The 23,448-nt window shown below is 54.5% G+C and overlaps 1 protein-coding gene across 14 annotated transcripts in view; it reads left to right on the top strand.

Moving 5' to 3' along the window:
* The window catches only part of Ppp6r2 (protein phosphatase 6 regulatory subunit 2), a 94,442-nt gene that overhangs the window by 67,727 nt on the left and 3,267 nt on the right, over window positions 1-23,448 (top strand). For 6 of the 14 annotated variants that reach the window (XM_077109355.1, XM_077109354.1, XM_077109357.1 and 3 more), the window contains 18 exons: window positions 3,107-3,244; window positions 3,361-3,429; window positions 4,399-4,467; window positions 5,692-5,804; window positions 6,179-6,292; window positions 8,599-8,725; window positions 9,846-9,998; window positions 14,404-14,619; window positions 16,676-16,740; window positions 17,743-17,858; window positions 19,387-19,472; window positions 19,967-20,047; window positions 20,404-20,501; window positions 20,635-20,692; window positions 20,935-21,059; window positions 21,259-21,422; window positions 22,329-22,488; window positions 22,591-22,679. In XM_077109355.1, coding sequence (XP_076965470.1) covers window positions 3,107-3,244; window positions 3,361-3,429; window positions 4,399-4,467; window positions 5,692-5,804; window positions 6,179-6,292; window positions 8,599-8,725; window positions 9,846-9,998; window positions 14,404-14,619; window positions 16,676-16,740; window positions 17,743-17,858; window positions 19,387-19,472; window positions 19,967-20,047; window positions 20,404-20,501; window positions 20,635-20,692; window positions 20,935-21,059; window positions 21,259-21,422; window positions 22,329-22,488; window positions 22,591-22,679 — 2,041 coding nt within the window. The remainder of the gene's footprint in view (window positions 1-3,106; window positions 3,245-3,360; window positions 3,430-4,398; window positions 4,468-5,691; window positions 5,805-6,178; window positions 6,293-8,598; window positions 8,726-9,845; window positions 9,999-14,403; window positions 14,620-16,675; window positions 16,741-17,742; window positions 17,859-19,386; window positions 19,473-19,966; window positions 20,048-20,403; window positions 20,502-20,634; window positions 20,693-20,934; window positions 21,060-21,258; window positions 21,423-22,328; window positions 22,489-22,590; window positions 22,680-23,448) is intronic. The other 8 variants (XM_077109359.1, XM_077109360.1, XM_077109361.1 and 5 more) reach the window with 8 other exon arrangements.

The raw sequence follows: 23,448 nt of genomic DNA on the forward strand, positions 1-23,448 counted from the left end.
CTCTAGTTTTGTTTTTTAATCCAACTTAGTGGTCTGCAGGTTCAGCTCTGTAGTGTAGTCTGTGATCAGCATGCACAAGGCCCTGGGTTCAGTTCCCAGCACTAAAACCAAGCAAAACAAGAACAAGAAACAACTTAAGGAGGTTTTCTTCATTTCTAGGTTTTTGGAAGTTTATAACATGAATGGTTGTTAAAATTTATCAAATGTCTTTATCTACTGAGTCAACTTTATCTATCAACTTTATGATTTCCCTACTCTATTAACAGTTGAATTATGGTAATTAGTTTTCTATTGTTAACCTACATTATGTTCCTGGAATACCCTGAATTAGACTGTGATATATTTTTTTCTTTCTTTTGTATTGCTAGATTTTGCACCTGTGGGCATCAGTGAGATTGGCCTGTAACTTCCCTTTCTTACAATACCTTTGTCACGTTTTAGAGTCAAGGTTTTTTACAATTGTACAATTCTATGGGACACGGTCCCTCAACGCCTGTTCTCTGCAAGAGTCTTTGTAGGTGTTTGTTGGAAGTCTCTGACCAGGCTCTGAGAGCCAGAAGCTCTGGCAGCCCTAGTCCTAAATTCTGTTTCTTTGGTATTCCAGAATAACTCAGGTTTTTTTCATGTCAGTTAAGTGTTTTTTCTTCTTAAAGGAAATTCTCCATTCTGCTTAATTTGTACAGATTGGCTTAGAGCTGTTCTCATTCACTCGTCAGAATTCCTCTGTTCGTAGAATCTATAACGTGGCCCTGTTGTAGTCCTGATATTGTTACTTAAATCTTCTGTTTTGTTCTTAGTCTTTCTAGAGACTTAGTCATCCTTTTCAGAATGCCTTCCTCCTCTCTCACTTCATCATCTTCCCCTTTTTCTGTTCTTCCCCTCAGTCTTCCTCCCATCTTCTTACTCATCTGTCTGAGTCCCTTTTCTGTTGTTGTAACCGAATGCTGCAAAGTGGGTAATTTATTTATTTTTATTTTTAATTTTTTTTTATTTGTGCAGCTGGGCGTGGTGGCACATGCCTCTAATCCCAGCGGCTCAGGAGACTGAGGCATGAGGATCACAAGTTCAAAGCCTGCCTCAGCAAAAACAAGGCGCTTGGGGCTGGGATTGTGGCTCAGTGATAGAGCACTCGCCTAGTGCAGGTGAGGCACTGGGTTCGATCCTCAGCACCCCATAAAAATAAATAAATAAATATAAAGGCATGTGTCTATCTACAACTAAAAATAAATAATTAAATTTTAAAAAGGAACTAAGCAACTCAGTGAGACCCTGTTTCTAAATAAAATACAAAATAGGACTGGGGATGTGGCTCAGTGGTCAAGTGCCCTCTGAGTTCAATCTTTGGTACTCAAGTGGGAAAAAAAGTGTATTTTGACATATTATACACACATGGAATAAAATTTATTCTTATTAGGATCCCATTCTTGTGATTGTGCATGATGTGGAGTTTCACTGATTGTTATTCATATGTGAACACAATAAAGTTCTGTCCCATTCATTCTACTGTCTTTCCTATTCCTACCCCCTCCCTTCCCTTCATTTCCCCTGTCTAAGCCACTAAGCTTCCATCTGCCCTGCCCACCTTATTGTGTGTCAGCATCCACATATCAGAGAGATAATTCAGCCCTTGGTTTTTCGGGTCTGACGTATTTTACTTAGCATGATAGTCTCCAGATCCATCTGTTTACCAACAAATGCCATAATTTCATTCTTCTTTATGGCTGAATAATATTCATAGGTAATTTATAAGGAGACTTATTTCTCCTGGAGACTGGGAGGCTCAAGGTTAAGGGTCTGCATCCAGGAAGGGCAGAGTCCAAAGGAGGCCCAGGGCACCACATGGCAAGACAAAGCAGTCTCTTCTCCTCATAAACCTGCTGGTATAAGCATGGACCCCTCATGACTTCATCTAATTCCAGTCACCTCCCAAAGCCCACCTCCGGATGAAACCATCTGAGTCCCATTTCCCTAGTGTTGAAGACTGAACACCAGAGAAATGCCAAGGCAAGAGCAAAAAGTTTTATTTAAAGAATAGAACAGAGGGGCTGTGGTTCAGTGGAAGAGTGCCTTCCTAGTTTGCCTGAGGCACTGAGTTCAAACCTCAGCACTACATAAAAATTAAAAAAAAAAAAAATAGAATAAAGGCATTCTGTCTAACTACAAAAAATAATTTAAAAAATTAAAAAAGAACAGAGCTGAATGCGGTAGTACACACCTGTGTTCCCAGCGACTCGGGAAGCTGAGGCTGGAGCCAGCCTCAGCAGCTTAGTAAGGCACTTAGCAACTCAACAACACCCTGTCTCTAAATAAAATATAAAAAAGAGATGGGGCTGGGGATGTGGTTCAGTGGTTAAGTGCCCCTGGGTTCAATCCCCAGACCAAAAAAAAGAAAAAAAGAACAGAGAGAGAGAAGGACGAGGCTCCTCTGGAGAGGAAGGGTTCCAAGTTGGCGTCCCAGTGAAGTGGGGGTGTCCTGCCCCTTTTATACATTTCAGATTTCCTTTGTTCTCAAGCCCTCTCTTCCTCCCATCCTGCCTACAAGACCCAAAAGGTGGAGTAATCCCAGGGCAGAAGGAGGCTGCCCAGAGGTACAGGCAGGAGGGGAGCTGCCCAAGGGTCTGCTCAGAACAGCTCCTTGCAGGGAGGAACAGTCCCCTGGAGACAGGTGACTTTGGCAACTGGTTGAAGGCGGGGAAGAGTCCTGAAGGTATTAACACTGTATTTCCTTTCTTTTCCAACCAGAACCAGCCCCCATCTTCCCCATCTGACCCCTCGTTCATGACCTACAGTGGCTTCAGCCACTCCTGGGTTCTTGCAGGAGCTGTCCTCCTGTACACTCCTGCTCCCTAGGGTTTGTACTCCAGGCTTTCCTCCCCCCTCACTCCTCTGTACCACCGTCCTTCCTCCCCAGTGGCCTTCCTCCCCCGTCAGCACCTCTGCACCATTTGTTTCTAGGAAACCTCAACGTGGCTGTGCATAGCAGCCAAGCACACTCCTCATGCACGCTGTAATTGAAGATTAGTCTTTCTCATGAAAGTCCTTGGATGAAGTACCCCCTCGTCAACAGGGGTGGCCCTGCTTGCTTACTAGATGTGCTTGATTTCAGGTGATTACATTCTTGAAGAAGAAGGACAAGTTTATAAGCTTGGTGCTGAAGCACATGGGCACCTCGGCCCTCATGGACCTGCTGCTACGCCTGGTCAGCTGTGTGGAGCCAGCTGGGCTCCGCCAGGAGGTCCTACATGTGAGTGCCTGGGGGATTGCCCTCCCACTCTCTCAGTGCCAAGTGCCTCGCCCCCAGCTCTCCAACAGCCCCCCAGCACCATCAGGGCTCCTTCCTAAAACTTTGTCCTATCTCAGCCCATTCAGGAGCAAAGAGCATGCAGGTTTCTTCTTCCTCACACTCTGGCCCCTGCTGTACACAGAAACCAGATGAACTCTCTTTGCCTCCAGCCCTGTCCTCACCTCTCGGCCTGGCCCCTGAGGCGCCCACCCAGACTTTGGTGCACAGTGAGGTGTGGGCTCTAAGCCTGGGTGATCCATGAGGAAGGCATGAGCTGGTGGTGACTCCACAGAGACCAATCACCTGCTCCAGGTTTGGACAGACCGTGAAAGGAGCTGTCGGCCTGGAAAGAGCGGGTTTCCCAGCCCCAAGGGGAACTTGGGTTGGCTCTTGTTTGGCACACTATGTTCATACTACATATTTGAAGTAAAATAAAGTGGGCTTTGGGGGCTTTGCCCTTTTCTGTCCTGGGGAATCAGGTGTCACCAAGGGGGGTGTCCTCACTTTAGGCTGGTAGTTCACTTCTCTGTGAGGCTGCCTACACAGTGAGCACAGCATGCACATTGGCCCTGGTGCCAGCTGCTGGGAAGCCTGCGTGACTCTGCCACCGTCCCCCACGGGTCTCTTCACTCAGTTTACAGAGCAGCCGTACAGGCGCAGCATCCCATCTCCAGACAAGGAGACGGAGGCACATGGTGCCAAGGGCATGGGAGGGACAGGTGCACCAGCCGCACTGTGCCCACACCGGCACCCAGCCCACTGCCCGCCCTCACTGCACCCCTGCAGTCACAACAGCATTGCTGCTTGTCCTGACCCCAGCAGCAAGGCCCAGTGCTCTTCAGGCTTCATGTCTTGCTGGGCTCCAGGGCTCCAGCTCATTCTGGGTGTCTACACGCTGGCCTTAAGACAGACAGATGGTTGTGCACCCTTTAAACTCTGGGCCGCTTCCAGAGTTGAGGCATGGTGTTCTTTGGGATCTTCCTGGGTCTGGGGAACAGGGTGTCGGTCAGAGTCTCTATCCCAGGTAACCTGGTGTTTGGGTTTTTACTGTACTGGGGACCTTCCTTTCATTTAATGAGATGTAAGCAGAGCGGTTCACAGGCATTTTTCCCTTTCAGTGGCTTAATGAAGAAAAAATCATCCAGAGACTTGTAGAACTGATCCATCCGCATCAGGATGAAGACGTGAGTGACTCTGAGAACCAGCTTCTCTCAGGAAGGCCCCTGCACCTGGCTGTCGGAGCACCTGCTGCCACTCTGGAGCTGGCAGGCCACTCCCTTCCTCTGATGAGGACCAATGAGATACTTCCCTTCCTTTAATCAGTGCTGAAATAGGCAGTGTTTTGTTTACTGAAAATCAATATATAACATTGTTAGAAGTATAATTCAGTAGCAGAGCCCTTGCCTTGATTTCATGAGGCTCTGGGTTTGATTAGGAGCACTGCAAAAAGGGGGGGGAAAGCACATGATTTCAGAGGGACTAATGAGGTCTAACTGTCCCAGTCCTAAGTTCTCTGAAAAAATAAAACTAATACGTGTATATATATTATAAAAAACAATTTTAACAGAATAGTGTTATCTGTGGCTGAATGACAAATATGAAGCTGAATTGTGATGCAAAAGTAGTCTTTAAATTTTTTTTAGTTGTAGTTGGTACAGTACTTAAATATTTTTATGGAGTGCTGAGGATCAAACCCAGTACCTCACACGTGTGAGGCAAGTGCCCATCACTGAGCCACAGCTCAGCCCCTACAAAAGTACTTTTTGTCTCTAGCAGTGTTAGTTTGTGCAGCTAGGGATCTGGCCACGCCTAGTGGCTTCTGTGCTCAGGGTATCACACAAGACTGCCATTGCCTCGGGGCTCCACGCCAGGGTCCAGGTCTATAGTCTGAGGGACTTGGTTGCATTCAGCTCCTTGTCCTTCCCTCAGCTCTGTGCCACAGGGGCTCGTGCTGAGGGGCTAGCTCATCTCAGCAGGAGTAACCCTCATCTGGCTGCATTCTCTTGAGGCTTGAGTGACCAGGTCCAGTCCACACTCAAGGAGACAGATTTACAAGGGCATAAATTCCAGGAGGGGATGGTTGGGGGCTCATTAAACTTAAAATACAAAACCATCAACATCATCATATATTCAGCATATTGCAGAACAGGGATCAAGGCTGTAGAAGGACATCTGTGTAGCATATTTGCCCATCTGGGGCTTGTGTTTAATTCCTGGGGTGGCTCAGCACAGCTAAAATCCTAGTCTAACCAGATCTACATCTCGACAATGGGCACAGCAGACAGTCTGTGAGTCTTTGCAAAAACCTGACTCAGAGAAGGCCTGACTCATCAGGGGTGCCTGTAGTGGGCCAGGGGCTGGTTTCTGGCAGCTGTCCTAGGCTGAGGACTGCTTCCCTGTCTTTTCAGAGGCAGTCAAATGCTTCTCAGGCACTCTGTGACATAGTCAGGCTGGGCAGAGACCAGAGCAGTCAGCTACCAGAGGCTCTGGAACCAGATCCCCTCCTCACAACATTGGAATCGTGAGTGCTGGTGGGCCTGGTGTGGAGGGCCTCCCTCTGAGCTGTGGGGATGTCTTGGGGCCCACTCTGAACACCCGGAACGCTGCCACCTGCTCAGATGCAGCACCTCAGGCTCAAAGCCCAGGGAGGAGGGCCCAAGGAGTGCTGGAGCCAGTGGGCAGGAGCACTATGCACGCCTTGGGCCGCTGGCCCACGCTGCTTGCTTATGTGTACCTCTGCGACCAGATCAGGCAGGGAGCACACGGTCTCCTCTGAGCGGTGCCAGAGTGAGGCCCCTGCTGGGTCAGGGTGAGGTGGGAGCTCTCGGGGAGGGAAGTGTCCTTGCAGGGTCTGTTCCTGCTCTGACAGGCAGTGATCTCGTGTGTGTCCAACAGGCAGGACTGTGTGGAGCAGCTGCTGAAGAACATGTTTGATGGAGAGCAGACCGAGAGCTGCCTGGTCAGTGGGACGCAGGTGCTGCTCGCCCTGTTGGAGCCCAGGCGGGCAGGGTGAGCCTCTCCCCCAGAAGTGGTGTGTGCTGCTCCCATGTGACCACTGTGGCTGTCCAGAGTGGTCACACTGTGCTGTTTGTTTTGTGAACTTTTGCCTACACAAGTGAAAGTGTGGATAGAGGCCCCTGGTCAAAAAGGTCAACTTCACATCTGTGGCCAAGTCCTCTTTGACCGTGACCATCAGGCATGTCCCCTGCAGCTGGAAGGCACACACTGCCACCAGTTTGCAGAGTTGTATGGAATAGATGTGGTTTTCCCAGGACTGTCCTGACAAGTTCCCACAGCTCATGTGGGTGCGTGCACGTGTGTGTGTGTGTGTGTGTGTGTGTGTGTGGCGTACCTGCCACAGGGCTTCCACTCTGACACACAGCTGCTTGTTCATATCTACCTGCCAGGCCAGGGCAGGGAGACTCTGTTTGTCTTTGTTTCCTAAACCCCGTGTGTGTTCAGAAGCCATGTGTTATGCCAGTCCAGTAGGCAGGGAGCTTGGCCCTGGGGTCCTCAAGGAGAAGTGGGCATGGGCTGATGGTGGAGCCTGCTGGTCAGGGACCTTTCCCCGAGAGGCCCCATGTATCAGAGACAACCCCTCACAGCAAGGGTCGTCCTGGGGTGAGTGGGGAAAGGTGGCACTTGCATGGAGACCCCCTGTGCTGTGACTCGGGGGAGGGAGGCCACCACACAGTCTTCAAGTACAGCTGCTGGAAGCCTGGCGAGGCAGGCGCAGGAGAATGCCAGCTCAAGATGGGAGGCAGCAGAGCAAGTCTAGGTGAAAGGTTGAGTCCCTTTGGGTTTCAGATGCTTGAAACCTTTCTAGGACTCTGGGTAGAAATTTCAGGAGGTGTGTGAAACTTCTTTGGAGCACATGGGACCCAGCAGACCAGGTACGGTCAGAGCCACCCAGGCAGAGGAGACCATCTTTGGATGCCCTGTGAGCCTCAGATGAGAGCTTGTCAGCCTCAGGAAGCTCAGCAGGTGCTGGTGTTCCTGGGCACCACCCCTCTTGGACTTCCCCTGCCCCTGAGCACCGTCTGTGGACCTGGGTCTTGGGACACTCCCTGCTCTGCTCTAGCACATGGTCTGCTCTCCCACAGTGACTGCTCTTTTGTTTTGCTTTGTTTTTAGTAGATTGATACAATACCTTTATTTTATTTATTTATTTTTATGTGGTGCTGAGGATTGAACCCTGTGCCTCACAAATGCTAGGCAAGCGCGCTCTACCACTGACCCACGCCCCGGCCCAACTGCTTTTTTCTTAGTCCCACATGTTGGGAAGAGCTTTATTAATTCCTGGCACTGATAGCCTATGCCTTTTTAAAAAGAAAGGAAGAGCCAACATGGTGGTGCACACCTATACTCCCAGCAGCTCGGGAGGATCGTGAGTTCAAAGCCTGCCTCAGCAACATAGCAAGGCCCTAGGCAACTCAGTGAGACCCTGTTTCTAAATAAAGTATAAAAAGGGCTTGGAGGGTTGGGGTCGTGGCTCAGAGGCAGAGCGCTTGCCTGGCATGTATGAGGCACTGGGTTCGATCCTCAGCACCACGCAAAATAGAATAAAGTTTTTTTTGAAAAAAGGGGGTGCTGGGGATGTGGTTCAGTGGTTAAGTGCCCAGTTTTAATCCCTGGTAGCAAAAAAACAGGAAAATGAAAAGAAATTGGTTAATCTTTGTAGTGAGATTTTTGCAGTCTCTCCCTCAATACCTCTTAACTATGTAGCTGTTAGTTTATTACCTAAAATCAAAATTTAGGATATTATAAGAGTTTTCTCAACTTAAGACAGTAGGAGTATTGATTTATCTTCACAAATCCAGGAATCCTGGGCCTCTTTGGAGGGCTGAGCCCAGCCCTGCATCTGATGGGAGGGGATGGTATAAAATCAGGCTCACAGAAGAGCCAGCCACCTCTCTGCTTTTATACTTTATACATTTAGTTTTTTTTCTGTAGTGATCAAGTATTTCTTTTATCATCAGAAAAGGTATTTAGATAAATACCTTAGAAATTTGCTTGGAGAAGAAAAGAGGCAGTATGGCCAGTCGAGGGGCAGCAGTGCGGTGCATCCCGTACTTCCTCCCTAGCTCCGTCTCATGGCCGTCACCCAGCATTTCCTGAGGCCCAGGTGCCTTCGTCCTCTCTTTGGACCAGTCAAACATCTTGACTGGAAGTCTGGATGGTCAACTCTTGAGATTTCTTTTTGGGAGAATTACAAAGCTCTTTGGGGACAGAGGGTGAGCGGAACATGGCTGGGCTGGGTCGCTGTGCACAGGGCACCAGTGTCGGTGAGGCTCCATCTGCTGTCTCACCCACAGGACAGAGGGCTTGGTGGACTCCTTTTCTCAGGGACTGGAAAGGCCACATGCTGTCAGCAGCAGTGTCCTGCATGGCATCGAACCTCGGCTGAAGGACTTCCACCAGCTGCTGCTCCACCCGCCAAAGGTACAGTGTGCGCGGCTGCCGGGGGACATGCAGGAGAGGCCCCAGTGATGGGGACAGGCAGCAGCAGAGTGAGCATTGTAACAGTGCCCCCCGACCTCGCCCCAGACCTCGCCAGGCAGGTCCCGACACATGCTTTCCAAAGGCCTGGCCCCATCTCTGGATGCCCTGCCACCTCCAGGGAGGCCCCCGGAGTGGGAGAGCTCACAACCTCCTCCCTTGTTCACTCAGGCCCCTGCTGAGGAGCAGAGATCTCACTGCCTCAGCCTCAGCCATTGCCTCCCTGCCCTCCGACCGTCCCTTCCCTAGTGCTCTTCCTCAGTACCCTCCCTGGCCTGCCTATGACTCCCCTTCCTCACCTACTTGAAGTAAGCTTTGCAGAGGCAGGGGTTCCATTTCCTCAGCTAAGTCAGCAGTGCACACCGTGGGCCTCCTGGGGCATCCAAAGTACCCGAGCTCTGCTACCTCGTCTCCTCTGAGAGTGTTCACAGGTGTCTTGGTCAGCACCTGAGGCTGTGGCCCCAGCAAACCCATGGGCATTCACGGCAAGGCGTCCTGATGGGGCTGCAGCTGCCACCCTGTCTTGACATCTCTTAGACACCCTGACTTATGCCACTTGGCTTGGCAGATGAGAGTCCCTGGGCTGCTCGGCCATCGATAGCCCTTGTTTACTCTTCATGGGCCTGGAGGAGTGGTGGGCTCTTCCCGGAGGGGCCCTACACACACACACACACACACACACACACACACACACACACCCCTTACTCTTTCCTATCCTGAGCCACACCATGGAGCAGTGGCCCCGGCCTTTGAGCAGTTGGCATGTGACCCAAAGGAAGCCGGCAGGAGCCATGCTGGTGGCCGGCCATCTCGGGACTAGGTGGCATGCACCTGTAATCCCAGCTGCTTCAGAGGCTGAGGCAGGAGGGTGCAAGTTGGAGACAAGCCTGAGCAACTTTGAGAAACTTGCCTCGAGATTTTAAGAACATGTTTTGGTTTTTAAAGAAGGGCTGGAGTGTGGTTCAGTGGCAGATTGCTTACTAGCGTGTGTGAGAGGTCTTGGGTTCATCCCTAGCACAAAAACAAAAACAAGGCTCTGACTGGTGGTGCCCTGTATCCACAGAAGAAGGCGATCCTAACCACTGTCGGCGTCCTGGAGGAGCCCCTGGGCAGTGCCCGCCTGCATGGGGCACGCCTTGTGGCCGCTCTGCTGCATGCGGACACGCCCAGCATCCACCAGGAGCTCTGCCGGCTCAGCACCATGGACCTGCTGCTGGTGAGTGGGCTCCTCTGCCTGCCTGCCTGCCTGCCTGCCTGCCTGTGCGTGCCTGTGTCCCCCGCAGCTGGACCTGCCAGTGGGTTGGGGGCAGCAGAGTGGGGTCCATCAGGGCAGGAGTCCTGCTGAAGAGGTGCTGGTTCCTTGACCCAGCCCCTAGTGGAGCTCCTGAGCAGCAGGGATGTGCCTCCACCTCGGGCTCATGGGGAGCCGCCATCCACGTGGACCTGCCCGATGGCAGGGGCAGGCGTCCAGTCCCTTCATCTCCCTTCTCATACTCTGACGTGACCAAATAGGACTATGATGGTAGCTCTTAGAAGATGTCCCAGAAGAGACGCTCTTCTTCCTGTGAGGAGAAGGTGGACTGTGGGGTGCCACGGGTGTCTAAGGAGGGGGACAGACAGTGGCAGCCAAGTGCTGCTGCAGAGAGCCCCTGGGGGTGCTGACTGGGAGGGCGCTGACCAAGTGGGTGCTGTGGGCCTGCCTGGCCCACCCTGGGCCTGGACCCTAGAGAGCTGAAATCTCCTACAGACTCAGTCCCAGAACCAGGGCTTCCCCCAGCCCACCTCAGAGTTCAGCTGTTGGTCACTGTGGTGACACATCCCAGTCAGAGGAGCTGATCCAAGACCCACCTTCCTTTTCCTTTCTTTAAAATAATTTTCACTTTGTCTTTCTTTTATTTTCACTTTATCCATTTGTGTGCATGTGGTATTGGGGTTGAATCAGGAACATTCTACCCCTAGTTACATCCCCAATCCTTTTATTTTATTTTTGAGATGGCCTTGCTGAATCGCCCAGGCTGGTCTTGGAATCGCAGTCCTCCTGCCTTGGCCTCCTGAGTCGTCTTGACTGCAGGTGTGCACCACAACACCTTTCTCTGTCATCCATTTTTTTATTGGGTGATTCGCCTTTTTTGTAGTTGAATATATATTCTGGATAGTGATCCTTTATCAGACATGATTTTCAAATATTTTCTCCATTTTTTTTTTTTTTTAATTTGGGTACCAGGGATCGCATTCAGGGCACTTGACCACTGACCACATCTCCAACCCTATTTTGTATTTAATCTAGAGACAGGATCTCAGTGAGTTGCTCAGTGCCTGAGCAAAGGCCTGCTGAAGAGGTGTGGTTCCAAGTCCCAGGGCCCTGCACAGGCTGACCTCCACCTTGCCTTGCCGTTGGCCTGTCTCAGCCACCTGAGTGGCTGGGATCACAGTTATGTGCCACCACACCCAACTCCTTTACTCTCTCAGTTGTAACACACAGAAATTTTACATTTTGAAAAAATCCAATTTACTTTTTTTTTCTTTTGTAACCCGTGCTTTTGGTGTCATATCCAAATCCAGTGTTACAGAAATTTTCTTCTAAGTTTTCTTCAAAGAGTTAGATTTTTGACCCATTTTGAATTAATTGTTGCATATGGGATAAGGTAGGTTCCAACTTCATTTTTGACCACGTGGATATCCAGTTTTCCTGGCACTGTTTGTTGGAAAAACTGTCCTTATCCCATTGATAAGGACCTGGGAACCTTAGTCTTGGAAACCTTGTTGAGAGTGGACTGACTGCACATAGGTCAGTGTCTGGGCTCTGTGTTCTGTTAATTGGTCTGAATCTCTGTCCTCACTCTAGGGCCTCACTCTTGATGATTGTAGATTTGGAATAAGTTTTGAAATTGGAAAGTGTACATCCTATGGATTGGTTCTTTTTTCAGGATTGTTTTGGCTATTTCTAGGTACCTTGAGTTGCAATATTTTTTTATTTCTCAAAAAAATTGCTATTGGTAGTTTTAGAGTGCTTACATTGAATCTGTAGATCACTTTGGATAGTGCTGTCTTTTTAACAGTATTAACTCATCCAATCCATGAACACAGTTGCTCTTTCATTGATTTGAACAGGTCTTCTTTGGGGCTGGGGGTATAGCTCAATGGTAGAGCGCTTGCCTAGCATGTACAAGGCCCTGGGTTCCATCCCCAGTGCTGTAAGTAAATTTTTAGAATATAGAAATAATAAATAGGTCTTCTTTAAATTCTTCTAGCAGTGTTTTGAAGTTTTCAGTGTACTACAGGGCAGTTTTCAGTGTTTCCTGACATTGGGTTAATTTATTCTTAAGGATTTTATTCTTTTTGATGCTGTTGTACATGAAGAGATTTTCTTTGCTTCACTGCTATACAGAAATGAAGTGGTTTGTGTGATTCTGAATTCTGCAACTTGGCTGAATTTGTTTGTTCTTATAGTTTCTGTGGAATCTTTATAGAGTTTTCTACTTATAAGATCATGTTACTTGAGGGCCTGTGGCTTGTGGCTCAGTGGTAGAGCACTCGCCTAGCACATGTGAGGCACCGACTTCAATCCTCAGCACCACATAAAAATAAACAAAGTAAAGTCATATATGTTATATATGCCACTTGGGAACAGAGGTCATTTTGCTACCTTTTCCAATTTGGATGCCTTCTATTTCCTTTTCTTGCCAAATTGCTGTGGCCAAGACTTGCAACACTGGGTCGAGTGGAGGGTGAGTGGGCCCCCTTGTCTCCTTTCCATCTTTCAGCACTGGGTATGATGCCAGCTGCGGGGTTTTTGTAGATACCTTTATTATGTTAGGGAAGTTTCCTTCTATGCTTGGTTTATTGAGTTTTTTAAATTAAGAGTGGTTTGAATTTTTTCAAATACTCTTTTTTTATGCATTGAGATGCTCATTTGGTTTTTGCTCTCATTCTGTGATATCATACTGATTTCCATGTGTTGAGACACCCTTGCATCCAGGAATGAGCCCTGCTTTGTTGTGGTATCTAATTCTTCTATTATAATGTTGATTCAGTTTGCTATTACTTGCATCAGTATTCATAAGGAATGTCATTGTTTTCTTTCCGTGCCCTTGTCTGGGAACAGAGAAAGTAAGGGCAGCCATAGGACTAATTGGAAAGTGCCCCTTCTCTTCAGTGTTTGAAGAGTTTAAGGATTGGTGCTCATTCTTAAATTGTGGTATTTTTATGTACTGCTGATGAGTCCCTGGAAGCATGCTGAGCTCCCAGGAGAAGCTGCATGAAGCTGCATGTGGGCCTGCCTGGCCCACCCTGGGTCTGAGTTCCTGTCGCAGATGAAGCGACATGGCCAGGCACCACTAAGGTGGCTCAAGGTCACCCTAGCAAAGAAGGTAAAGCCGAGGCCTGGGCTGTGCTTCTGAGAGATTGGGGTGGGGGGTTGTGGTGCCTCCTTCCTCCTTCTCCAGCTACCTCACCAGCTGTGAAAAAAGGCTGCACTCAGGCTGGAACACAACTTGCACCCAGCCTTCTCCCCACCAGCGCCCTCCTCCTCTGTGCTGAGACAGGCTGCTGTGGCCTGTGTGAGGTGCAGTGGTGGCAGAAGAGAGGCCCTCGGGCTTAGACTCAGCACTGTGTGTGGGCGATGGGATGGGGACATGGGAAGGCAGCTGCCCTCAGGTGCCTCTGTCCCCCGGGGACACCTCAAGGAAGTCAGAACCTGGGGATGTGGCTTCAGTCCAGTTGGTGGGAGAGAGATTCATGCATCTTCTCCTGGGAGCTCAGCATGCTTCCAGGGACTCATGGGCCAAAGACAGAATCATAAAGAAAATTTCCACATTCTTGTTTTTAGTTGTAGATGGACATAATACCTCCATCTTATTTGTTTTCATGTGGTGCTGAGGATCAAACCCAGTGCCCCCTGCATGCTAGGCAAGCGCTCTGCCACTGAGCTACAGCCCCAGCCCAATTTTTACATTCTTAGATCTGAGAAATAATAAAAAATAATAGGGGGCTGGGGCTGTAGCTTAGTGGCAGAGCACTTTCCTAGCATGTGTGAGACACTGGGTTTGATCCTCAGCATCACCTGAAAATAAATAAAGTGAAGGCATTCTGTCCATCTACAACTATAAAAGAAATTTTAAAAATGTAAAGATAGATTTTGCAAGGAACTTACAAAGTCTTACACTGGGAAAGACTGGAAATTAATGAGCTAAGCCTCTAAAAAGTACAAAATAGTGACTGTGATTGTGGCTCAGTGGTAGAGCACTTGCCTAGCATGTGTGAGACACTGGGTTTGATCCTCAGCACTACATAATAATAAAGATGTGTCCACCTACAACTAAAAAATAAATATTTAAAAATAAATAAAGGCATCGTGTCCATATGCAACTAAAAAAATTTAAAAGACAAAATAATAAACGCACAATGGAAAGAAGACAGTTATTTGGGTAAGAGCAGAGATCAGTGGGACTCACACAATCCTAGGCAGGAGGGGCAAAGGGCCAAGACAGCTCCTCACAGAGTTATTGAGAGAAGCAAGAGCACATGAAGTCAGGAGCCAAGGTTGGGAGGACCCCTCACCTCTGTGGCTCAGCTGTGCAGAGAGGATCTAAGAACTCTCCTCTGTCCTCTGTTTTTCTCAGGACTTGTTTTTTAAGTACACCTGGAATAACTTTCTGCACTTCCAAGTGGAGCTATGCATAGCTGCTATTCTCTCCCACGCTGCCCCGGAGGAGAGGGCCGAAGCCCAAGGATCCCACAGCAGGGTGGAAGCACCCCAGGGGAGTGGGAACGGGAACAGGAGCCTGGAGACCCACCAGCCCATCGCCAAACTCCCCGAGAACACGATGGTGACCCATGTAAGTCCTGCCAGCATCCTGCTTGTCAGTACAGGCTGAGCCCTACCCAGATGGTGGGTGCCAGCATGGGGGGGTGCCTCTGCCAGACTATGATGCATTGGCTCCTAAACCCCTCGTAGTCAGGAGATGCCACCCTCCTTGACCCCAGGGACAGTGATGTGTGATGAAACATCTCAGTTTCCCAAGTCACAGAACTGGGAACAGAGAAAGTGAGGGGCAGCCAAGGGAAGGCAGCATTTGCACCGTGCGCTTGCTGCCATGGGCTGTGGTCCTAGGGAGGTCACCAAGAAGCAGACCCACCTGTGTAAGTGCAGGTTGTCTGTGACCAGAATGAAGAGGACGCTGCAAGTGCTAGCTTCCCCCGGAAAGGCCTATGGTCCAGTTCAGCCTGCTGGATCCCCTCCCCCACGGGCTCCCCCTCCCCCACAGGCTCCCCCTCCCCACAGGCTCCCCCTCCCCCACGGGCTCCCCCTCCCCCACAGGCTCCCCCTCCCCACAGGCTCCCCCTCCCCACAGGCTCCCCCTCCCCACAGGCTCCCCCTCCCCCACAGGCTCCCCTTCCCCCACAGGCTCCCCCTCCCCCACAGGCTCCCCCTCCCGCACAGGCTCCCCCTCCCCACAGGCTCCCCTTCCCCCACAGGCTTCCCCTCCCCACAGGCTCCCCCTCCCCCACAGGCTCCCCCTCCCCCACAGGCTCCCCCTCCCCACAGGCTCCCCCTCCCCACAGGCTCCCCCTCCCCACAGGCTCCCCCTCCCCCACAGGCTCCCCCTCCCGCACAGGCTCCCCCTCCCCACAGGCTCCCCTTCCCCCACAGGCTCCCCCTCCCCCACAGGCTCCCCCTCCCCCACAGGCTCCCCCTCCCCACAGGCTCCCCTTCCCCCACAGGCTCCCCCTCCCCCACAGGCTCCCCCTCCCCACAGGCTCCCCCTCCCCACAGGCTCCCCCTCCCCCACAGGCTCCCCTTCCCCCACAGGCTCCCCCTCCCCACAGGCTCCCCCTCCCCACAGGCTCCCCCTCCCCCACAGGCTCCCCTTCCCCCACAGGCTCCCCCTCCCCCACAGGCTCCCCTTCCCCCACAGGCTCCCCCTCCCCACAGGCTCCCCTTCCCCCACAGGCTCCCCCTCCCCCACAGGCTCCCCCTCCCCACAGGCTCCCCCTCCCCCACAAGCTCTTCCTCCCCACAGGCTCCCCCTCCCCCACAGGCTCCCTCTCCCCCACAGGCTCCCCCTCCCCACAGGCTCTTCCTCCCCACAGGCTCCCCCTCCCCACAGGCTCCCCTCCTACTGGATCCCTGCTCACTCAGCTTCCCTGGGGCTCTGGGCCTGGGGCAGTCTGTGTCTCCTCCTCTTTCTGTTCTCAGCATCCAGAATCACCCCTGGCAAAGAGGAGCCTTGCTATGAGCTTGCCCTGGAGGGAGGGAGGAAGCAAACTGGCTTTGGGAGCCTAAAGAGGTTCCCACTAGGAACTGCTCAGGAGGCCAGGGTGGGGTCACTGGGGCCATACTGCAGAGGCTTGGGAAGGGGCCTTGGGTCTCCCACCAAGCTTCACAGATGGTGGGCTTGAGCACACTGGACCACAGGGTCCAGTCTGGCCTGTAGCTGATGGCCCATTGGATAAACAGCCAGTGGGCAGGCAGCTCCAGTGAGGAGAGCTGCCTGGTGGGGTGGGATGTCCAGTAGCCATGGAGGCCAACAGGGGAGCCCCAGGTCAGGAGGCCTGGCCCAGGGCGAGGCCCTGCTGAGATGCCAGGCACCCCTCCTGCACCCTGGGAAGCAGAAGGGAGGGTGCCGTGGGCAGAGTGAAGGGACTGGAGCAGCAGGGGAGGCCCATGGGAGGGCAGGCAGAGGGCACCAGAGGAGCCTTTCTCTTGCTGATCTTGGGGGGCAGGTCTTGAGACCTTGGGGCAGCGCCTGCGTCTGCAGTTGGGCAGGGACAACGGAAATTAGGACTGTGAGGTGTCCAGCCACAGGTCCTGTTGCTGCCTGCAGCACTGGGGGGAGGGGGCTGTGCATCCCTGCAGGCCCCCACTCACGTGCCTGCCCTCTGCCTCCCCAGCTGTTCCAGAAGTGCTGCCTGGTGCAGAGGATCCTGGAGGCCTGGGAAGCCAATGACCATGCACAGTAAGCGTCCTGGGCCTGCCTGGAGGTCGGGGCGCAGAGCCACAGCTCCCTGGGGTGCAGGCAGCTCCAGGCCTGGTGCGGGCTCTCGAGGGGGTGTGTCATGGCCCTGTGTCTACTGCTGTCCTGGAAGGGATCTTGCTTCTGGGCAAATAGCCATTAGGGCAGCCTGGGAAAGGAGGACACAGGGAGGTGGCAGGTGGCAGGAAGGGGCAGGCCAAGTGGCAGCCAGGCCCCCGGATCTCTGCAGCTTCTGCGCAGTCTGCCCTGCCCAGACTCTGTGCACTCGTGCCCTTGTCCACTCCTCACCCTCCCCAGCGCCCAGGCACTCTGTTGGCACTCACACCCAGGGACACATTTCTAACCAGAGTCTTGGCTTAACCACGTCTTCCTTCAGTTCAGGCAGCAATGACCTGCATGTTGTCCAGGGCCCAGGGCCACCCCTACATTCCCTGTCCTGCTGGTACAGGTGTGCTCTGGGCAGTGTGGGATGGGGCTCATGGGAGTTGGGAGGGGTCTACACCTGGGTGTGGGCCAGCCAGGGCCGTGTGGTCAGCGTGGTGTGGAGGTCCTGCCCAGGCCAGCAGCAGCAGCATTCGCAGAGCCATGTGCCCCTTTGAGCTCTGTGGCCACCAGTACGCTCAGCTCCTGCTCGGCCGGCCTCTGGGGGCCTTGACCCTCACTAGGGTCTTCCTGCTTGTCTTCATGCCCAAAATGAGCAGGGTCTGTCTCACCAGCTCCTCATGGTGGCGAGATGGGATGGGCCTGCTGGGCGTGGCAGGTTCTGTCCACACCAGTGTCCTGGAGGTGAGGATGCTTTCAGGCACTGGGCAGGCCAGGCAGATGCCCTGGAGGTCAACCTGGACTGACCTTAGGGGATATGAGGACTGGGATGGAGGTAACATTAGAGATGAGCTCCAAAAGATCCTTGTTGCTGAACTCCCAGTGATGAGTCATGCAAGGCCAGCGCTGGGGGGCCACCCTGACTGTCCCTGTCACTTTCAGGGCAGCAGGTGGCATGAGGCGTGGGAACATGGGCCACCTCACGCGCATCGCCAATGCAGTGGTGCAGAACCTGGAGCGGGGGCCTGTGCAGACCCACATCAGTGAGGTCATCCGAGGTGAGCCTGCCACCTGCCACCCTCTGCCCTCTGTCCCAGCAGGTGGCATCTGCACTGATACAGAATGGGTGGTGCCACCACCTTTGTCTTCTTAGCTCCTCACGGTGTTCTCCCTCGAGTGGGCCCAGGAGCCACTCTGGTCAGACTCTGGAGGCCCTGTCAGCTCCTGAGCAGAGGTCAGGACACTCGGCTCCGTCAGTATTGGTGCTCAGACCTGGAGCTCACATGCCGTCAGAGCCCTGCTGACTGACCTCCTGTCCATGTTCCAGCTCTGCTCGGGTCCTGCGGGCTTGGAGGGCTTCCAAGCCTGAGTCTCAGGGGAGAGGATCAGGTGGCATCCTGTTCCCTAGAAGCAGGCAGTGGGGACTGAGCCTGCCGGAGCCTCAGCCCCGTAGGGGTGGCAGATCAGCAGAGCCCCGTCACAGCCGTGCTGTGCACCCCAGCACCCCTGAGTGCAGCCCCCAGGTGTTCCTTCCTGCCTTTCTTGAGCACGGGGTCTGACTCAGTGGCCACATCCACATCTCCGTGCTGTGGACTCTTGTCATCCGGCCTGAGGGCACAACTGAGAGCCTGGGTGGGCGTTGAGAGGGGGCCCAGCAGAGTTGACTGGGATGTGCCCACTTTCCTTGAGGCATGCCTAGGCCGTGGCTCTGGAGATGCCCAGGAATGGCATCAGCTCCGATCAGCACCCTGAATTGCTGGCAGGAGTCTGGGAGGCCTGGTAGTCCTGGGGAGGACTATAGGGCTGGGCATGGGCATAATAGGTAGATGAGTTAGGTGGGCCCAGCACGTGTGGCCAAGGAGGTATTGCTCATGGCCTTCCTGACTGGCCTCCTGGGAAGGTGTGAGGTGAGAAAGCTCAGGTGGTGCTCCTGCCCCCTAGGACCAGAGCGGGTAGTCTTTCAATCATACTGCAGTAGCCTCTGGTGAGGTTGAGCCTGCTGGCCCACCGTAGCATGGATGAGTATATGTGGTCCTCGGGAGGGGCCAGCACGCCTGGGGAGATCCCCCTGCAACTGTAGGACAAAGCAAATGGGGTGTGGCTTGGTGTGGACAGGCCCTCCCCAGGATGGGGCCACGAAGAGAGATGGGGGCAGAGGAGAGACTCTTGGCCTGTCATTCCTCACTGTCCTCAGATCATGAATGCCTGGGCTTCAGCCTCCCAGGGAAAACACACTCTCACAGGCCTGTAGGACACTGCTGAGCAGAGCCCAGGAGGGTGCAGACCAAGACGCCTTCTCAGACCCCACTGAGGGTTTGTGTGCTCAGGCTCCAGCCAGCCGGCTCCCAGCCGGGACGCCCACTGAGGTTCCTGCATCCCATGCTCACTGGGCCCGTGGCCCTGCAGGACTGCACACCACACACAGCTCTGTTGGCCTCCTCCCAGGCCAGCTTTGAGCTCTCAGGGGCTGGCCAGAGAAGCACAGCCCATCCCTCCCTGGACCAGGGTGCCCCTGCTGTCCTGGACCTGGGTGCTGGCGCTGTTCACACAGTTCCAGGGACTCACCAGGCAGCACTCTCCCTACAGGGCTCCCTGCAGATTGCCGTGGACGCTGGGAAAGCTTTGTAGAGGAGACGCTGACAGAGACCAACCGCAGGAACACCGTGGACCTGGTGAGAAGCCCAGGCTGCTGCTGCCGCACAGCCACAGCTGAGGACAGACGTCCTGGTGCTCTGCCCTGCAGCAGGGGGAGGTGCCAGGACAGCACTGCACCTGGGCCACATGCTCCCAGCTGCTCGTCTCACATGCACGTGCCCCTGTGTGACCATGAGCCTGTGGCCTGGTGTCTGGCCTGCTGTCTGTGACACAGGCTCCGCCCCTGCCGCACCAGGCTGGCTCCTCAGGGCTTCTGTGTTGACCTCTGAGGCCTCCCTCCTATGTCAGGAGCGGAGGCTCCTCTGGAAGGGTTCCTTGTGCTGGAGCACGCTGTGCACAAGTGCACAGGAGCTGGGCAGCCCTGGGCCTCAGCCTCCTCTGGTCTTCCCTCACAGCACAGCCTCCTAGGCCCAGAAAGCAGACAAGTGCCAGGCTGGACCCTGGCTGGGCTGGGCGGGGTCTGGGGCGCCCGGGCAGCTCACTTGCCCACCCCGTCTGGCCTGTGTTTTAGGTGAGCGCTCACCACCTTCACTCCTCGAGTGAGGACGAGGACGTTGAGGGTGCTTTCCCTAACGAGCTGTCCCTTCAGCAGGTGAGGGCATGGCCGGCACTCTGCACCCTGCCGGGCCCTTCCCAGAGCCCGTGCCCGTGGTAGCGCTTAGTCCCTGATGGCACCTCATAGTAAAGGGTTGTGGTGGCTCATCCCCAAGCACGTGTGGGGGAGAGGTGGGTCTGGGGCACCCCAAAGGCCCATCGGTTTGGTGCAACCGCTGGGGGCGCCGAACCTGAGTGAAGCGCGAGGCCAAGAGGACTCTGGACAGCTCAAGCCCAGACAGCCAGAGGCACTGCCTGCTTTTGCCAGAGGCTCCTGAGCTCCAGGCTGCTCTGGTTTCCAAGGAGCAGCCTCCAGGGCGAGGCCTGCTCCTCAGTGGCCTCTCCTCCTCCCAGGCCTTCTCCGAGTACCAGATCCAACAGATGACAGCCAACTTCGTGGATCAGTTTGGCTTCAATGATGAGGAGTTTGCAGACCAGGATGACAACATCAAGTGAGCCTGGCCTTGCATGTGGGTGGGCGCAATTTCCACTCCCTATGGCTTGTCCCCCCCGACCCTGCAGGCACCCAGGCCCACTGGACCAACACCAGTGGCAGAGGTGCTGAGGGTGCCCCTTGTCTTGCAGCGCCCCATTTGACAGGATCGCAGAGATCAACTTCAGCATTAATGCCGATGAGGACAGCGTGAGTGACGGGCTGCTGGGCTTGGTGGGCAGCCCTGCTGCGTACTGCTAGACAGCTCAGGCTGTGCTCAGTCCCCGTGTTGGGTGGATGAGGCTGTGGGTGACTCTGTGTCAGGACAAAGAGGGTCCCCTCGATAAAGCCCAGAATAGAGCTCCCCTATCCTGTGAGACAGCCCTCTGGGAGCCAGGTGGGGCCAAGGCTTCCCCGGGCGCACAGAGCTTGGTCTCTGTTCTGTCCTGCAGCCCAGCGCAGCTCTGTTTGAAGCCTGCTGTAGTGACCGCATCCAGCCTTTTGATGACGATGAGGAGGAGGACATCTGGGAGGATGAGGAGACTCGCTGCACTGCCCGGGTGGTGTCCAGAGCCAGGTGCGGGACCTGCCCAGCCCCCCAGGTCCTTCACAAGATGAGGGCAGGCATGTGAGCCTGCGCTGGACACTGTCCTTTCTCACAGTTTGGGGTCGGGAGGTGGGCCAGGAGGGCTCTGAGACTGGAGCCACACAGGCTCCTGCTGGGCAGCCTGAGCTCATTTACCAGCTCCCTGACTACGCCATGTCACCCCCACCAGGTTTGGGGCCCCCCACACCTCAGAACACTGCTCACAGAACGCCCTGGAGCATGGAGGCCAGGACAGAAAGGCAGGTTCCGAGGCAGACAGGACCGCGCCTAGGGCAGGCACCCTCCTACCCCCCGCGCAGAACGGAGGTCCCCCCTCGGAGAGCGCCTCAGAAGGTAGCACAGGGGGCCCACCAGGGACAGGGCGTTGGGAACAGGTGTGGCTTGTGGCATGCACATCTCAGGGCTTCCTGCGGAGCCCGTGTCTCCCACAGCCCCAGCCCGCGCACTCCCGGCTGCACACGCACTCATGCTGTTTCCCCGCTGTCCTGGGTGAGGGCTGGCTCATGCTGCGCAGCACGGGTGGTCTCGCCTTCCCCTCTGTTATGCTCATATGACCACATCTGCAGGGCTGGTGTCCACCCAGTCTGTTGGGAAAGGCTCTCCCCAGCAGTCTGGACAGTGTCTGGACACAGCCCCATCACCCCCTCAGAAACACTCAGTGGCACAACCCCACAACCCCACACCCCTCTCAGGACCTCTGCCCACCTCTGCCCCTGGGACACTGCCAAGGTGCTGAGGACTCTGGTCGGGTGGTGCTGGCCCCTTACTGAGGATACTAAAAGCAAGGGCAGTGGGCTGAAGGCAGGGATACCCAGGATAGGAAGGCACTGTGCCAAGGCCAGGGATAGGGCAGTGGTACCCTGCTCCTGCCACGCCTCGCTGAGTCTTGTCCTGGGTTGGGACAGTGGATGGAGCATGGGAGCAACCATGTCACCTCCACGCACCCATCAGGTCCCCTGGAGGGTCCTCCAGGTGCCCTGCTGAGAACTATATCAGTAGGCATAGGGGTGTCCCGGGCCTGAGGCCAGCTGCTCTCTGGTGGAGAGTCCCTCCCGGGTCCCTGGGTCTGCTGAGTACTGTTTCCTCATGTGCCTCAGGCAGGGAAGGCTCAGGGTCAGGGTCTCCTTCCTAGGAGCACCTCTGTCCTTCCAAACCCTGGGGAGCCCCTGGTGCAGACATGGCCTGCCGTGGCCCACAGCACTCCAGGCCTGCCTGTGTCTGACTCCTGTGGCTCTCCAGCAGGTGCTGCATGGACAGCAGTGTTTGATGAGCCAGGGAACCCGACGCCCCCAGCCCCCAGAGCTCTGAAGGACGTGGGTTCCAGTGTGTGGGCGGCCAGTACCTCCACTCCAGAGGAGAAGGGCTGGGCCAAGTTCACCGACTTCCAGCCTTTCTGCTGGTAATGGACACATCAGAGTGTGGGGTCATGCCAAGAACTGCCTTTGGAGGTCAGGGTGTGGCTGACCTCAAGGACTCAGCCTGTCCTCGTCTTCATTTGCAGCTCCGAGTCAGGGCCCAGGTGCAGCAGTCCTGTGGATGTGGACCATAGCCATGTGGAGGCAGGCCAGAGCCCAGACCCAGGGACATCCTGTGAGTCCAATCAGCAGCACCCCAGGCTCCTGTGGGGGCCTGGCATCATGCAGCCCCAGGCTGAGCCAGGGCGGCCTCCCTGTGGGGCAGTGGGAGGCAGTGGCCAAGGCCCTATCTCAGTGGTGATAAACTTGTGGGGTCAACACTGCCATGTGCACATGGAGGTACTTGCCTCCCCTTGTGCCTGGAACGTGTATGTCACCAGGAAGGCCCCCTCACAAGGTCATTGGAATCCACCAGTGGACAGCCCCTGCTGGAGCAGTGAGGCCCCTGGGCTTCCCCCACATCCAGAGCTGTACAGTCTGCATGATCCAGATGTGCACCTTGGGCAGCAACTTTGGGGTCCTGGCATGAAGCAGCATGTGGCTGGGCCAGGGCAGGGCAGGAAGACAGCCTGGAGCCTGATCTGAGGCCTTGGCCCCATTCCTTCTTCCTCTGGTAGGATAAACCCAAAAGCTCCCTGAGAAGATGCCTCAGAACTTCGGGCAGAGGCAGGCACTGCCTGGTACTTCTGTCCTGTGTGCAGGCTTGAATGACATGGTGGCAGAACCAACTGAGGCTGAATGGGACCCTCCCCGAGTCTCACATCCACCCAGACTTAGAGGGTGGGGGACGGTCCACGTGGGGGCCCACAGCAGTGCAGGTGGTTCCTGTGCACACAGACCCTTGCAGGACACACACGTACGGGTAAAGCACTGGGGCCACGCCAGATGCCTCTGCCACCTGTGCCCAGTGAGCCTTGTGGCCCCAGCCTCGTGGTCACAGCAGC

The sequence above is a fragment of the Callospermophilus lateralis genome, chromosome 4 (genome assembly GCF_048772815.1).
Source record: "Callospermophilus lateralis isolate mCalLat2 chromosome 4, mCalLat2.hap1, whole genome shotgun sequence".
Lineage (NCBI taxonomy): Eukaryota > Metazoa > Chordata > Mammalia > Rodentia > Sciuridae > Callospermophilus > Callospermophilus lateralis.